Source organism: Balaenoptera physalus (assembly GCF_965194825.1).
Source record: "Balaenoptera physalus genome assembly, chromosome: 17".
Classification (NCBI taxonomy): domain Eukaryota; kingdom Metazoa; phylum Chordata; class Mammalia; order Artiodactyla; family Balaenopteridae; genus Balaenoptera; species Balaenoptera physalus.
In genome coordinates, this window is record NC_138895.1 from 57,894,950 (window position 1) to 57,910,740 (window position 15,791).

Sequence of the window (15,791 nt, forward strand, 5' to 3'; positions counted from 1 at the left end):
TTGGGTCTTCGTTGCTGCATGCAGGCTTTCTCTAGTTGCGGCGAGCGGGGGCTACTCTTCTTTGTGGTGTGCGGGCTTCTCATTGCGGTGGCTTCTCTTGTTGTGGAGCAAGGGTTCTAGGTGCGTGGGCTCAGTAGTTGTGGCGCACGGGCTCTAGAGTGCAGGCTCAGTAGTTGTGGCGCACGGGCTTAGTTGCTTCACAGCATGTGGGATCTTCCCAGACCAGGGATTGAACCCGGGCCCACTGCATTGGGAGGCGGATTCTTAACCACTGCGCCACCAGGGAAGCCCTATTTTTTATTGAAGTATAGGTGATTTACAGTGTTGTGTTAGTTTCTGGTGTACAGCAAAGTGATTCAGTTATATATATATACATTTTTCACATTCTTTTCCATTATAGATTACTACAAGATATTGACTGTAGTTCCCTGTGCATACTTGTTTTTCTATTTTATATATGGTAGCTTGTATGTGACAATCCCAAACTCTTCATTTATCCCTCCCCGCCCCCTTTCCCCTTTGGTAACCATAAGTTTGTTTTCTATGTCTGCGAGTCTGCTTCTGTTTTTTTGGTTTTTTAAAAATTTTTGGCTGCATTGGGTCTTCATTGCTGCGCACAGGCTTTCCCTAGTTGCAGCAAGCGGGGGGCCACTCTTCACTGCAGTGCGCGGGCTTCTCATTGCTGTGGCTTCTCTTGTTGCGGAGCACGGGCTTTAGGTGCGCGGGCCTCAGCAGTTGTGACACACGGGCTCAGTAGCTGTGGCTCGTGGGCTCTAGAGCACAGGCTCAGCAGCTGTGGCACACGGGCCCAGCCACTCCATGGTATGTGGGATCCTCCCAGAACAGGGCGCGAACCTGTGTCTCCTGCATTGGCAGGCGGATTCTCAACCACTGCACCACCAGGGAAGCCCTGCTTCTGTTTTATAAATAAGTTCATTTGTATCATATTTTAACTAGAATAACAGTCTTGGTCAAGTCTCATAATACAACTTATTTAATTTTATTTCAAATATTCAATTTCCTAAATATATATTAAGTCTTCTAGTTAAAAATAATTTTTCTGTCTTTGAAACTTATAAAGTCCTTTACCTTTATTTCTCATATGAAACATAACTTTCTACTTTATATTATAGTAATTACCATACATGATGGTACTAGTACACAACAGTACTAGTCTTTAAGACCCTTAAAGTCATGATCCTGATTTGAAGTATATTTGTGTCCCTTATGGGCAAATAATAACCATACAAATAACGATGGTGATGATAAAAGTTAACAATTAGTGGGCACGTAAGAGCCCACTACTGTGCATCAAGTACAAATCAATATTATTTATTAAGTGAATTACGATTTCAGAATATACAGATTCTGCGATAATGTTGCACAAAAGAATAATAATTGAATTTGTTTATATATTCATTCAACCATTAAAAAATAGCACCTGCTATGTGCCAGGCACTGTGCTGAGCTCTGAGATTCAGTTGTGAACAACATAGATGTGGTCCCTGCCCCCATAACACTCACATTCTGTCCAAAGAGACAGATGCCAACACAAGCAAACAAACAAAAAAGTAAACAGAAAATAAAGCACGTGAGTTTGAGTTGTGATAAAGGTTGTAAAGGGAATGGATAAGGGGCTGGGACAGAAAACAACATGGCAGGGGCCTCCTTTGGGTGGATGGTTAGGAACAACTTCTCAAAGGAGGGGATATTCTAGCTGAGAGCCAAAGGATGAGGAAGAGCTGGCTGTGTGAAGGTTGGGTTCTAGGCCAAGGGGACAACTTGGGCAGAGGCCCTGATGTGGGAAAGAGTGTGGCATATCCAAGAACTGAGAGGAAATCTGCATGGCTGGACCCTTGTGAGCAGGGGAGAGTGGCCTGGGCATAGCATTGGAAATAAGTGGAAATCAGACCATTCAGGTCATGCAGGCAGTTAGTGTTACGAAATATGAGAAGCCTTTAAATGTTTCAGCTGATAAGTGACATTACATTTTGAAAAGGCCACTTTTACTACTCTGTGTAACAGAGGGGCAGTAGAGAAAGCAGGGAGGCTCATAAAAAGAGTCTAGAGAACTTCAGAAGAAATACAGGCCATAAAGGTTATTGGCCAAAAAGCCCTAGATAGTCTAAGGTAGATAAAATTATTCAATATTTACTTAATATTTATTATGACTCATTAATAGATTTAGACTGGTATAGACCAGGATGTGATAGAGGTATGTGTTGATACACTACATGTATATGTCATAGGATAGGTGTTTTTCCTCTCACAATGTGAGTTCTGCTCACTGGAAATAGCTATAATTGGAATTATTAATTGGTATTTTGCAAATAGCTATCAGTGAAAACAAACAGAATCTTGATCCAAAACTGGTACCTCAGGACTAGAATATACAGGTCTAGCTACACAACACACAAATGCTTAGTTTAAGAAGTACTGGGCTTTTTTGATCGTAACAGTGGGCAATTAGAAGAAGAATATAACATGTAGTATAGTGCTGCTGGGGATAAGAATGAAAGGCTTGAGAAAAGCTAGATGAACTCAACTATTGAATCTGCACAATCCTGATGAATTTATTTAGTTAGATGGATACAACCTTTAAATAAACCATTGAGATTGCGTCATGAAAAATGTATTACTGTGAATCTAAATAATCCTAAATGATCGTTTAATTGCTAACCTCTTTTAAATCCATGAAGACAAAATTTTTATGACAGGATTTTTGATCAACAGATTTTTTAGTAATACAGCTTAGTAATTCAAATGTGTGATAAAAATATACTTTTAACGAAACAAACTGTTTTGGTTATTTGTAAAATTCCTGCATTAGTATCATAGAATTTTTAAACATTTTTACTAGGTCAGGAGAGCAACCCCTGTGAACATTTTTAAATGGGAAAATGCAATCAACTTTATAATAACATTCTTTGTAACAATTTGCACTGAGATAGTTTCAAGCAGGCATAGTGATGGAAAGTGGAGACCGTCTCTCTTCCAACTGTGCTTTCCATATTTATTTCAATGTAATGTAACCTTCACTCTGGTTATAGACCTGCCGTCCTGCCCCCAGCCCAGCGGCTTACCCTCATTGACCCACCATTGCCTATTCACAGACCATTCTTCCAGCCTTCCCTTCATAGAATCTAGCCAACTATATACCCTCCTGTCCCTTTCCCTATGAAATAGCACCATATGTAAGGGTCTTTAAATGGACAAAGGATGCATTTCTTTTCACTTTTCCACCATGTGAAATCTTATAAGGAAGTTAAGTTATTTACATTTTAGACAAAATTAGGGTATCACAATAAGGATTTAGTAGGAGAAAATGTGATTCGTATTGTGGGTGGAAAGGAAGTTTTCTTCAGTGGAGAAAAAACTGTATATGTAATTGTGTGTGTTGAGTACTTTACTAATAGCATACATTAGCTTGTGTATTTACTGGAATTACAAACTATCCAATTTGCATTCTGTCATCCCTAAAACATCTAGTATAGTGCTACACTCTAAGGAGATGCTCATTAAATATACAGAGATAAAACTTAATGGAAATACTTCTTTTCTCTTTTCAGCTTATGGTCAAATGATTCTTTTTGGCAGTCATCTCGAGAAAATAATTATACCATACCTCACCCAGGAGCAAATGTTGTTATTCCTGAAGGTAAATGCATAAATGTAAATAAATAAAATGCTGTGTTTATACCACAATAGTTAGCAGTTAGGGTAGATACCTTTATGCAGCACGCCTTGGAGAAAGAGAAAATGTGAAGAGATGGATTCAGTTGTCGTGTCCTGGATGTCAGACGTCGCTTCTGGGTTTTATGTGGATTTAAACCGGAATATTAAGAATAATAGATTTTCTGAGAGAGACAAGAATTAGTCGTTGTGTGGAAAAAAGCTCACGAACTTCAAAATTAGGACTCACTGATAGGGCTGTCAGTGTTTTATCTATAGGCTATAGTCTATGGATTATGTTATATTCCTTATATTAAAGTCTTGTTTTATAGGAACATGGATTGTGGCAGACACAGATATTCCACCAATGGAAAGACTCGTTATTTGGGGGGTTCTAGAATTGGAAGATAAGCATAATGTGGGAGCTGCAGAGTCTTCTTATAGAAAAGTTGTTTTGAATGCTACCTACATATCACTGCAGGTAAGAGTGACAGTCTTATAATTTATACCCTTATTAGCCAAATGCTAAAATGTTGGAGATTTACTAAGCAAATTATAAGAAAGCATATGCACCTGATGTGATTAAAACACAACTGGCTCTACCCCATGAAATGCAAGCCTAAGTTCAATATATTTCTGCTCTCCTTTAAATATTAATGACACATTCCTAAAGCAGTAATTATCATGCTACTTTTTAGTGTGAGGTTTGCTCATTTTCAATCCTTTAGAATATTTGTATTATTATTAGGTAAAGCTAAACTCACAGCTTGCTGCAACTAACAGAGAATCCACTGGAGTTCCGAGGAAAAAAATTAAAAGATTTCAAGCCTTTTTTTTTAAGAAAGCAAACAGTATTTCTTAAAATGAATGAATGTAGATGGGATTATGAAAACCAGGAGCAGACTAATAAAAAAATGTCAGTTGTTTGGAATAATCACCTCATTCTCTCATAAACCTCAGATGGTCTTGAACATGTAATTTAATTGTTCTGTCAGTCTTTTATTGGTGTTCATTTAAAAGAATAGCTTAACCAAAAAGCTATTAAGCACCAGTAAAAAATAAGTGGGAGCCTTTCTTTCATAAAACTAGGCCTTTAATGCTTTAAAGGTGTGTGGTATTTTGGTTAGATACAGAGCTTAGAGGTAAATTAATGCTACAATTGAATCCTTACCTCACTGTTTAATAGTTTGGTAACAGGTTACGTTATTTGACTTCTTTCAGCATCAGTTTTCTCACCTATGAAATGAGAATAGTAATTCCAATTCATGGGTTTAGTGTAAAGATTAAATGATATAAAATATGTAAAGCCTTGCATGTTATGCCTGGCATAGAATCAGCAAGCATTTAGTAATAGCAATTTTTATTAACAGTGATGGCTCATGAATAACATAGCTTAGATATAAATAGAAGAGTATATTTTATATATACTGCATTATTTTAAAGTACAGTGTGATCTGTTCAAGCACTAGTTTAGGTTTTAGGAGGTCTCAGTTTCAGGTCCAGTTCTGACAGTAAGTAGATGTTGAATTTGACCTTGGAAAAATCATTTAAACTGCCCATCCCAAAGTGGATGGGTTAAATTAAGGTCACTTCTAGTTACAGTATTGTTCTTTGTAAAACAAAAATTCATTCATTTTTACTAGGGGAGGCTGCCAGTCTTCCTAATTCCTTTTTTTTTTAAATATTAATTTATTTATTTTATTTATTTTGGTTGTGTTGGGTCTTCGTTTCTGTGCGAGGGCTTTCTCTAGTTGCGGCAAGTGGGGGCCACTCTTCATCGCGGTGCGTGGGCCTCTCACTATCGCGGCCTCTCTTGTTGCAGAGCACAGGCTCCAGACGCGCAGGCTCAGTAATTGTGGCTCACGGGCCCAGCCGCTCCGCGGCATGTGGGATCTTCCCAGACCGTGGCACGAACCCGTGTCCCCCGCATTAGCAGGCAGACTCTCAACCACTGCGCCACCAGGGAAGCCCCCCTAATTCCTTTTTTATGGGGAAATTTTTCCTGCTCAGTTTTGAAGTATTAACAATTTTCTGCTTCACTGCAGGGAGGTAGATTAATTGGTGGCTGGGAAGATAACCCTTTTAAAGGAGAATTACAGATTGTTCTTAGAGGGAATCGTTCTACTCCAGAGTGGGCTCTTCCAGAAGGACCAAATCAAGGATCAAAGGTCCTAGGTATGTGTTTCCAGATACCAAAAGAGTCATATTAGTTTTGCAAATCTACTTTAGAACATGTAGCACTAAAAGACTTGTTATGAGTTCATGATGTTATTATGGTTTCAGAAGTTTTCACAGACATTGATTTGTAGGAACAGGTTATAAAAGTTGCTGAGATTTTAAAAAATTAAATCATGTCACATTAAAATAGATACAGATGTGCATATTTCCAAAATGTAATTTATTGCAACACTAACATTAATGAATCACTCCATATGTATATTCTATCTCTAATCTGGTTTTCTTTGTAATCTTTCTTTTATATAAGCAATAATATTTTTCATATTTTAGTACTTTTCCCCTAAAAGGTAACTTTGTTATGTATTATTCCTACACAGTATTAAAAATCTGTGGATCGGTTGGCTGTGCTATTGATCTCGGGTGTTGAAGCAGGGTCTTGGTTCCCCGCCAGTGATTGAGGTCGGGTCACAGTGGTGAGAGCACCAAATCCTAGCCACTACACCAGTGGTCAGTGACAAGGCCCTGGCCCTACGGCTTTGCAGAAAAAGAATTCCCACAAAGACGGAAAGTAGTGACACAAGTAAAGTGTTTATTAAGAGAAAAAAAGAGTACAGTACTTTTGGATAGACGCACGGGTGGACTCAGAGAGTCGTGCCCTCATGGCACTTTGAATCACTTTTATGGGGCATTTCTTCCCTGTTTCCTTTGACCAATCATTTTGATTTGCCTGGTTCAGAGTCCGTATTTGGTGTATCTTAGGATTTTCCCATGTATGCGCGTGCATCTCTTAGCCAAGATGGATTCTACCGAAGAGGCCTATGGGTAGTGAGCATTAGTTGCTATTGCTTAGAATCACTCCCCTTTTGACCTCCAAGGAGCCTTTCTGCTCATGTATAGTCAGGGAGGTCTCCTGACTTCTATTTTCACTGCAAAGTATAGGAGCTGTTACAGTGGAGGATTACTGGACTGAATGTCAATATTATGACATAATATGAGTGTGTTTCGTGTTTGGTAATTGCAATCATTGTTGCTTTTGTTGTGGTCATCCATTTACAATGCTTGGTGTCAGTCTATTTATCTCTTGTAAAAATAAAATACAGTGTGTGTGTGTGTGAAAAAAAAAAAGAAAGACTGGCGAGAATTCAAGGAAACAACACTTATGTATTGCTGATGGTAATAGGAAAATATTCTGAAAGTATCAAATTTAAAATATACTGACCCAAGTGAAGAAACTTACTCCATAAAAATAAAAGCACCAAGATATAAAGAAAAAAAAAAAAAAAGAATGAAGAATATGTGGTCTCTTATCTTCTACCTGGGCAGGGCCCAGCCTCCTCTCTCAATTGTCCTGTTATTCCCACCTCAGAGTATCCGTCCGCAAGGAATGAACTCAAACCATTTGTCCTGGGGGCCCTTATGTCTCCTGCCTCACTATCAGTTATCCAGTCACAAGTGTTGCTAAGTTTTAATTTTCCGGTTGCATTTGTGTGGCTGTACGTATTCCTATTCGAGCCTAGAAAGCAAAGGACCTGAGAGGGTTTAATTTGGTCCTAATAAATAACTGCTTTTATTAATACCACTGCATATTTATTTAAAAGACACATAAATGTGCTTCAGTTGCTCCGATGTACAATTTCCAAATCAGTGACAATAAAAAAGGGGATTAAAAAGTGGCTTAAAATTGAATTAGCTCTTGTGAGACAGACAGATTCAAATCTTAAAGAAAAATTTCCTGAGGCAGACAAATTCAGTCTTAAAAAATTTTTTTTTGCTTTTATGTGTTTATTTTTTTATTTCAAAAATAACATTTCTAGCAACACAGAACAATATCAAGAGAAAACATACATCTTCTACTCTCCCCTTGAGGAAACTAACATTAGCAATTTTTACATGTGTTTTTCATGCTTTTTATCTATGCCTGTATTCATATTACATAAAATGACTTGTGGTGCCTTATACAAAAACATGGTCAAAGTAAATATATTACTGTGCAATTTTCTTGTTAACATATTATGAATATCTTTCCAGATCGATACTTAACATGTAACACTCTTCATTTTTATAGCATATTACACTACAGTATTAGTAATATATTCTAATTTACTCCTTCATTCTTATAATGATATACATTTGGATTAATTCTAGTTTTTCTAATATTTCCAAATATTGTTGTATCAAGCATCCTCATTGATGTATCCTTGTATACTAATTCAATTTATAGGGACCAGATTCCTAGAAGTAGGGCAAAGGGCCAAAGCCTTCTTATATAGCCCTGAGCAGATAACCCCAATTCTTTCCATTCATTCTAAAATGTTCAATCGCTTATTAAAATATATCTACTAACTGTTTCATTTTATACTAGCACGTAACTCAGTTCTATGCAGTGAATAAATAGGAGTGTGTTTTTCTCCTGCAGGGGTGTTTGGTGAGCTGGATCTTCATGGAATTCCACGTTCGATATATAAAACTAAGCTCTCAGAAACCGCAGAGGCAGGTTCCAAAGTCCTCTCTCTGACGGATGCTGTGGATTGGCAGGTAGAGGAATTACTACGTGGTGGAAAGTGAAAACATGCCATGGGTCAACTTAAGGTTTCTTCTTTATCCCAGTGGACATTTGTTTAGTCACATGATTAACCAGAAGAGAAATGTATGTTTTGCAATTAGCTGCACTCAAAAAGCTGACTTGATAGCAGGCATTTAAAAATTGTGGTGTCAAAGGTTCTCCAGAACATATAAAGAACATTATATTAGTTATGAAAGGAAAATATGAAAGTTTGGGGGTGAAAAATATTTATTTACAAATTCTTGCAAAACAGAAAAAGGAATTATTTTAAATATATTTTATTGTTATCTTGGTTATCTCTTTACTTCTAATTTGTGATTTTACATGTTAAGCATTTGGGAAGAAAACAAATCCTGATGCCCAGTGATATTCAGAACATGCCTGAGTTAAATAAGAGATTTTGGTAAAATATGAATGGTGACAATTCCGATCTCTACTACACTCACAGGCTTGCATAGGCCACAGACTCACATGTTTTACAAATACTCTTTTTAATGCTAAAGGGTCAAGGAAATGGATGGATTACTTTTCTGGGCTCTCAGATTTCAGCCAGTTCCTTTCTGCTGAGAATAAGCTATAAAGTCACAGAACAAAGTGAGGCTTAGTATGAGTAAATGAATACAAATCATCAAAACATATGGGGTTGGCTCTCTTAATGTAGTGTAAAATCAGTAAATAGAAGGAGGATTTATTGAGAGTTATTATAAGCTACTTACAATATATTCGTATTTGTGATAGTTGAGGTGTGATTACTTTTTAAAAGGTGATTAAATGATTTAAATATCCCTATTATTTATCCAATTATCATTTATTAGTATTTAACTACTTAATATTTTCTGCCTATTATTTATATAATTAATATTTAGCCTAATGTCAGACATTTTCTAGGCATAGAGGATTCATTTGTGAAGAAATTGGTCAAACTATAGGGGAAATTGCATCGAAGTGGGAGAGGCAGACACTAAATGAACAGATAAATGTGTGTTATTTCAGATTATAATCTTTGTGATGAAGGAAATAAAACAGGTATGATAGAGACTGCCATGGTAGAGGGTGGCAGATAACATTAAATAGAGTGGCCAGAGAAAGCCTCTCTCAAGGGTATGACAGGGTTCAGGACATGCTACCCCAAAATATGAATACTTTAAGGGAAGAAACTTCTGCACGTGCAGGAAGGACTTTCTGGCTTTCCCCTGAAGCAGGTCACAAAACCTTCATGTGACAGTTGCCCTCCTTATACCCAGAGGAAAGAGACATCCTCAGCTCTGGAGACAAAGTGACACAGAGAAGAATCTGAATGGCCAACCCTTGCTGTTTCTCCCAGTTTCCTACACTTAGCTCATACCCTATCACAATTTTCCTCTACTCTCCACTCTTCCATAAAAATGCTCAGGTTTAACCATTTCTTCAGGTCTTCATTTCCCGTGTCATGTAAAACTTATATTGAATAAATCTATATGCTTTTCTCTTGTTAATGACTTTTGTTACAGGGGTCCCAGCTGAGAACTTGGAAGGGTAGAGGAAAAAGTTCTTTTTCCTCCCCTGCAAGTACTTTTGAGCGGAGACTTGGTTGACAAAGAGGAGCTTGTCATATATGATATACAGAGATTCTAAGACTTAACCTCGCTCTGTCACTTATCTCTGCCTTTCTTACCTTTCAGGAATATCCAGTGATAGTTAACTGTGTAAAAAAAAAAATCTGGGGGGAATTTTTTAAGTCTTAAGAATATTATCCTGACCAATTTTTAATAAAAATGTGAATATATTTGCTTTGATATATCTAATTTTAAAAATGTATATCACCTATGATTTTATTAAGTGACTGAATTCAACTTAAGGAAATGTTGAGATAATTCAAAATATAGAATTCTTGCTATCAAACAAAAGCATATTTATTTTAGAGACCTAAATGTATGATTTGTTCTCTCTGATAATACCATGGTTGTAACCAATGTAAGTTAAATTAGAATTGTTTAATAGTTATTAAGAAATATAAACCTATTTTTTAAATTGTTCTTGAATTTGGCACTTGAATTTTTCTAAGGAAGGAGAAGAGATTGTGATAACAACCACAAGCTATGATTTCCACCAGACTGAAATTAGAAGTATCGTTAAAATCCTGCATGATCACAAAATTCTCATTCTCAATGATACCCTTTCCTATACTCACTTTGGTAAGTGGCTGTTCTTTAACCAAATAGATATATAATTAAAATGTCTCGAAATATTCACAGTTTAGTGCTCTCCTCTGTAATTACATCATTTGATAAAACATCTCAGATTTTTAGAGGAGCATTTCACTTAGGTTGGCACTGGTACCCAAAGGATGGTACTGTTTGTGTGTTGGCTGCAAAGAGTCCCTGCTGTGTGTATTAATTCATTCAGCAAATATTCAGCAGTGACCATTACATTCTATGGGATAAGGCTGACACTTTCTGTTTTAGGCAAGCTTCTAGAGATTCATACGCACACTGAAATTTGAGAACCCTTGATCCAAGAGCATCTTTGTCCTGATTTGTTTCATTGACACATTCCTCAGCGGTAACTGCACTTAGACAAGCTACAGCAAAATGGTAAAACTCTAATTCTCAAGGAAAGAAGGAGTTAATCAGAATCAACTGAAGGTGATCTTTCAACTTGTAGGATCAGGGCTTTCCCAGCACCCAGCCTTTCCCCATTTCACATGCTACCTTCATCTGAATCCCAGGAAGTGGAAGCAGACAGGAGTGTAACGTTAGAAAAGCCATTCAGATACTTCTGATGCTCCTGAGAGCTACAGCTAAGGCGGCATTACGCACTGGTGGATATCAGACCTGCATGAAAAAGAAACTTAAAAGAACTTTTTAAAGCGGTATTTTGATAGAAGCACCTGTCTATCATTCTATATCACGTATTTTTTCTTTAAATCAAAAGAAAAAGGTTTCTTTGAAGAACATTTTAATCGTAAAATAGTGTTTGAAGTTCGACAGTATAGATTCTTTCATTTAAAGTACCAAACACTTCTCTCTGTTTGAAATGTACCTGCTTGTCTTAAAGTTTTGGGTAAGACTTCTAGAAACGTAGAATGTAATTTAGGTTCTGTTTTTTTTTTAATTTATTTTATTTATTTATTTATTTTTGGCTGTGTTGGGTCTTTGCTGCTGCACACCGGCTTTCTCCAGCTGCAGCGAGCAGGGGCCACTCTTCATTGCGGCGTGCCGGCCTCTCACGGCGGTGGCCTCTCCTGCTGCGGAGCACGGGCTCCAGGCGCGCGGGCTTCAGTAGTTGTGGCACGTGGGCTCAGCAGCTGTGGCTCGCGGGCTCCAGAGCGCAGGCTCAGCAGCCGTGGCGCACTGGCCTCGTTGCTCCGCGGCACATGACATCTTCCTGGAGCAGGGCTCGGACCCACGTCCCCTGCATTGCCAGGCGGACTCCCAACCACTGCGCCACCAGGGAAGCCCCTAGGTTCTGTTTTAAAGTTATTAAGATGTAAATGTACAGACTATGTTTGATATACTACTACATATTTATAAAGAATTGTACAATTCTTTATAAGAATTGTACAAGAATTATACAAAATATGTCACAGGAAAAGAGGAACAAACCAAGGTTTAGGCATCAGGAGAGGTAATACCTACGTATTGCTGATTGTCTACATGGCCCTGGGCAAGTTCATTTACTTGTCTATCTCATTTCCTCATCTGTTAAAATTACAGTAAGCTTCCCAACTTGTCTCACAAGAGTGTTTTTGTGTATAATTTGAAGTGTTTGCAAAATACCTATGAAGCAGTAACTTTGTAAGTGCTGATTATAATAACCTTTTTGCTGTAAATAGAAAAAATACTTTTGATTATATTTATTTTATAAATAAAAAGGTATAACTTCCGACTGCCAACTGTGTACATTTAAGCATATAACTCTAATCAATTCATGTATTTGTGTTGACTTTTGGCATATTAGAAAGTTACGTGGTCTGTGAGCTGCAGAGAAACTAATAAAGACAGGTATTTCTTAGTGTTGGTAATAATCTAACTGTCCTTCTGCTGCAGCTGAAAGATACCATGTTCCTGGAACCGGTCAGAGCTACACATTAGCAGCTGATGTTGGGATACTGAATAGGAACATCAAAATACTTGGTGAGGATTATCCAGGTTGGCTGAAGGAATCTTTTGGTGCACGCGTCCTAGTCAGCTCATTCACTGAAAACACGGTGACATTTAAAGGTTAGTACAAATCCAGTTTATTTTTCTAAATGAAATATAGCAGGGTCTCTTCTGTGTTTAGTTCTTAAATAATCCTCACTCCTTTACAGGATCATCTGTGTTAAAAAACAAAATCCAACTGAGGAAATTTTAAAGATCTTACTGGCTTTATTCAAGGATTCATGAATCAGGCAGCATCCAATCTAGCTGATACAAAGGAGCGTCAAAGAGCTGTGCAAAATAAAAGATTTTTATAGGCAAAAGGGAGCAGGAACAAGGTAGTTTTACTAGGCAAAAAAGAGGATCGGTTATTGCAAGGTTACTTTCCCTGTAGGGGGCAGAGGTTTATCAAGCAGATTACCTAACCAATGCTGATCAGGGAATTCATGATGGACTGGTTTAAGGTTCCATTTCAGGAGAACTGAAACTGTAATTAAGTCTGTTTGATGATGGAGGGCTTAGCAAAAGTGACTCCATTTTGGGCCTGATGTCTTGTTTTTAACACGTTGAAAAATAAAGGCTTGAGAGGGACTATGCAGTCAGGTGCCACCCTCCAGAACCAAATTCCTAACATTATTCTACTAATTTTATCTTTATAGACAAAATAATTATCAAATTAACAATGACCTTAGGTAACAGCTAGCCCAACCTTGCCCTCAAACAGAAATCGTTTCATAACAAGCACACTGATTTGTTATTTTTGTTTGAAGGAAAATTTCAAATATATTTCAAGGATAGAGAAGTGTATAATATAATGCTTATCATCACCAATTACCACAAGTATCAACTTTGGCCAGTCTTGTTTGATCTATGAGCTCACCCATTTTCTTCAAGCCCACGGATTATTTTGAAGCAGCAAGCATATATTTTTTAAGATATAACTGACATATAACATTGTGTAAGTTTAAGGTCTACAATGTGTTGATTTGATACACTTATATATTACAATATGATTACCACAGTAGCATTAGCTAACATCTCTATCATGTCATATAGTTATTATTTTTTTGTGTGTGTGGTGAAAACAATTCAGAGCTAGTCTCTTAGCAACTTTGAAGTTTATAATATGGTGTTTTTACTGTATCCCTAAGCTGTACATTATATTTCCAAGACTATTTATCTACTAGTTACAAGTTTATACCCTTAAACAGCTCCCTATTTCTCCCACCCCACAGGTCCTGGTAACCATCTTTCTACTCTCTATTTTTATGAGTTCAGCTTTTTTAGATTCCACATATAAATGAGATCATACAGCATTTATCTTTCTATCTCTGACTTATCTCACTTAGCATAATTCCTTCAAAGTCCATCCATGTTGTCCCAAATGACAGGATTTCCTTCTTTCTCACTCCTGACTGAATGATATGATATATGTATACACACAGTGGAATGTTTTAGATAGATAGATAGATAGATAGATAGATAGATAGATAGATAGGGAGGTATCTCACATCTTTATCCATTCACCCATTAATAGACATTTAGGTTGTTTCTATATCTTGGCTATTATGAATGAAGCAACCATGTATTACTTCATCTAGAAATATTTCAGTGTGTAAATCTAAAAGACTTCTTTAAAACCATCTCTAAGAATCAGATTTTAAAATGTTTGTAATTATTTCTAAACATCAAATGATTGTTCAGAATCCTCCAGTTCATTCCTTCTTTCCCTTCCTTCCTCCCTCCTTCCCTCTTCCCCTTTCCCCTCCCCCTCCTCTTTCCTTCTTTCTTTTCTTTCCTTCCTTTCTTTCTTTCCTTCTTTCTCTTTCACTGTCTTTGTTCAAATTGGGGTCTAAATAAGATCCATGTTGCAATTGGTTATGAATCTTAAATCTCTAATTCATTTCTCTTTCCTTGCAATTTATTTATAAAAGAAGTTAGGTCATCTGTCCTATAGTGTTTCTAATAGTCTGAATTTAGTGATGCATCCCTAGAATTTAACTAGTCCCTGCCTCCCTTGTATTTTCTATGCATAAGTAGAAAATCTAGAACTAGCAAACTGACCAGACCGGGACTCAATTTTTAGGCTCTAATTCCTCATAGTTGGTTGTTATTTTTCCATTAATAGGCACATAATGTACGATTGTTTTTCCTTTTGTGATGTTAGCAGTTATTAATTATCATTGCCTGGATCTGTTGAATCACTGAGGTTTAAGATGGTGATATTTTAATTCTACTATTCCCTCCTCATTTATAATCTCAAATATTTCTCTAAAGAGAGGCTTCCCCAGACCACTGACTACCCTGAAGGATAGTTTAGATAGAAAAAATGTTTGATTCTTTCCTCTTATTAACTAGTTTTCAAAACAATGAGTTGGTTGCCAAGCATCCTCCAAAGATAACAAGGAGTTTTTGTTTTGTTTTGTTATTAGTATCATTATTAGTTCCATGGATTTAAATGTATTTGATATGTTCTAATCCATTGTGAACATTAACCTTATTGATACTGAAAATGCCTTCCCGTTGACCTTCAGAACCTTTTCATGTTGGTGCCTAAGTCCTCCTCCTTATGACTGTTTTTTTTTTTTAATTACAAATTTATTTATTTATTTATTTATTTATTTATTTATTTATTTATTTTTGGCCACGTTGGGTCTTTGTTGCTGTGCGCGGGCTTTCTCTAGTTGTGGCGAGTGGCGGCTACTCTTCGTTGCAGTGCGCGGGCTTCTCATTGTGGTGGCTTCTCTTGTTGTGGAGCACGGGCTCTAGGCACACGGGCTTCAGTAGTTGCGGTGCGTGGGCTCAGTAGTTGTGGCACAGAGGCTTAGTTGCTCTGCGGCATGTGGGATCTTCCCAGACCAGGGATTGAACCCATGTCCCCTGCACTGGCAGGTGGATTCTTAACCACTGTGCCACCAGGGAAGTCCCTGACTGTTTTTGGGTTTTTTTTTTAGCTTCTTCACTTTCTGATATGACAAGCACATGTTGTAATTTTTTTTTTTTCTTGCTGAGACTGGGAGTGAGTTCTTCCTCCAAGTAACCCTGGTTCTTTTTATTGGAAGCTGGTGTTTCAATCTCACAATCTGGGTATAAGGAGTAATCCTCTATTCTTGACTTGAACTGTTTCATCAGGAGCTCACTTGGTTACAATACTGCCTATTCCATTTTGCAACAGCTCTCATTTTAGAAAATCTTTATATTGAGGAAGCAGCTATCCCACTATAACTTCTACCTATTGGTCGTAATCTGCCAACAGA

The 15,791-nt window shown here is 37.2% G+C and overlaps 1 protein-coding gene across 2 annotated transcripts in view; it reads left to right on the top strand.

Annotated features, from left to right (window-relative positions):
- The window catches only part of PKHD1L1 (PKHD1 like 1), a 152,030-nt gene that overhangs the window by 100,850 nt on the left and 35,389 nt on the right, over positions 1-15,791 (top strand). For both annotated transcript variants that reach the window (XM_082434219.1, XM_082434220.1), the window contains exons 54-59: positions 3,570-3,658; positions 4,005-4,153; positions 5,718-5,847; positions 8,267-8,385; positions 10,458-10,587; positions 12,442-12,615. In XM_082434219.1, the coding sequence (XP_082290345.1) occupies positions 3,570-3,658; positions 4,005-4,153; positions 5,718-5,847; positions 8,267-8,385; positions 10,458-10,587; positions 12,442-12,615 (791 nt within the window). The remainder of the gene's footprint in view (positions 1-3,569; positions 3,659-4,004; positions 4,154-5,717; positions 5,848-8,266; positions 8,386-10,457; positions 10,588-12,441; positions 12,616-15,791) is intronic.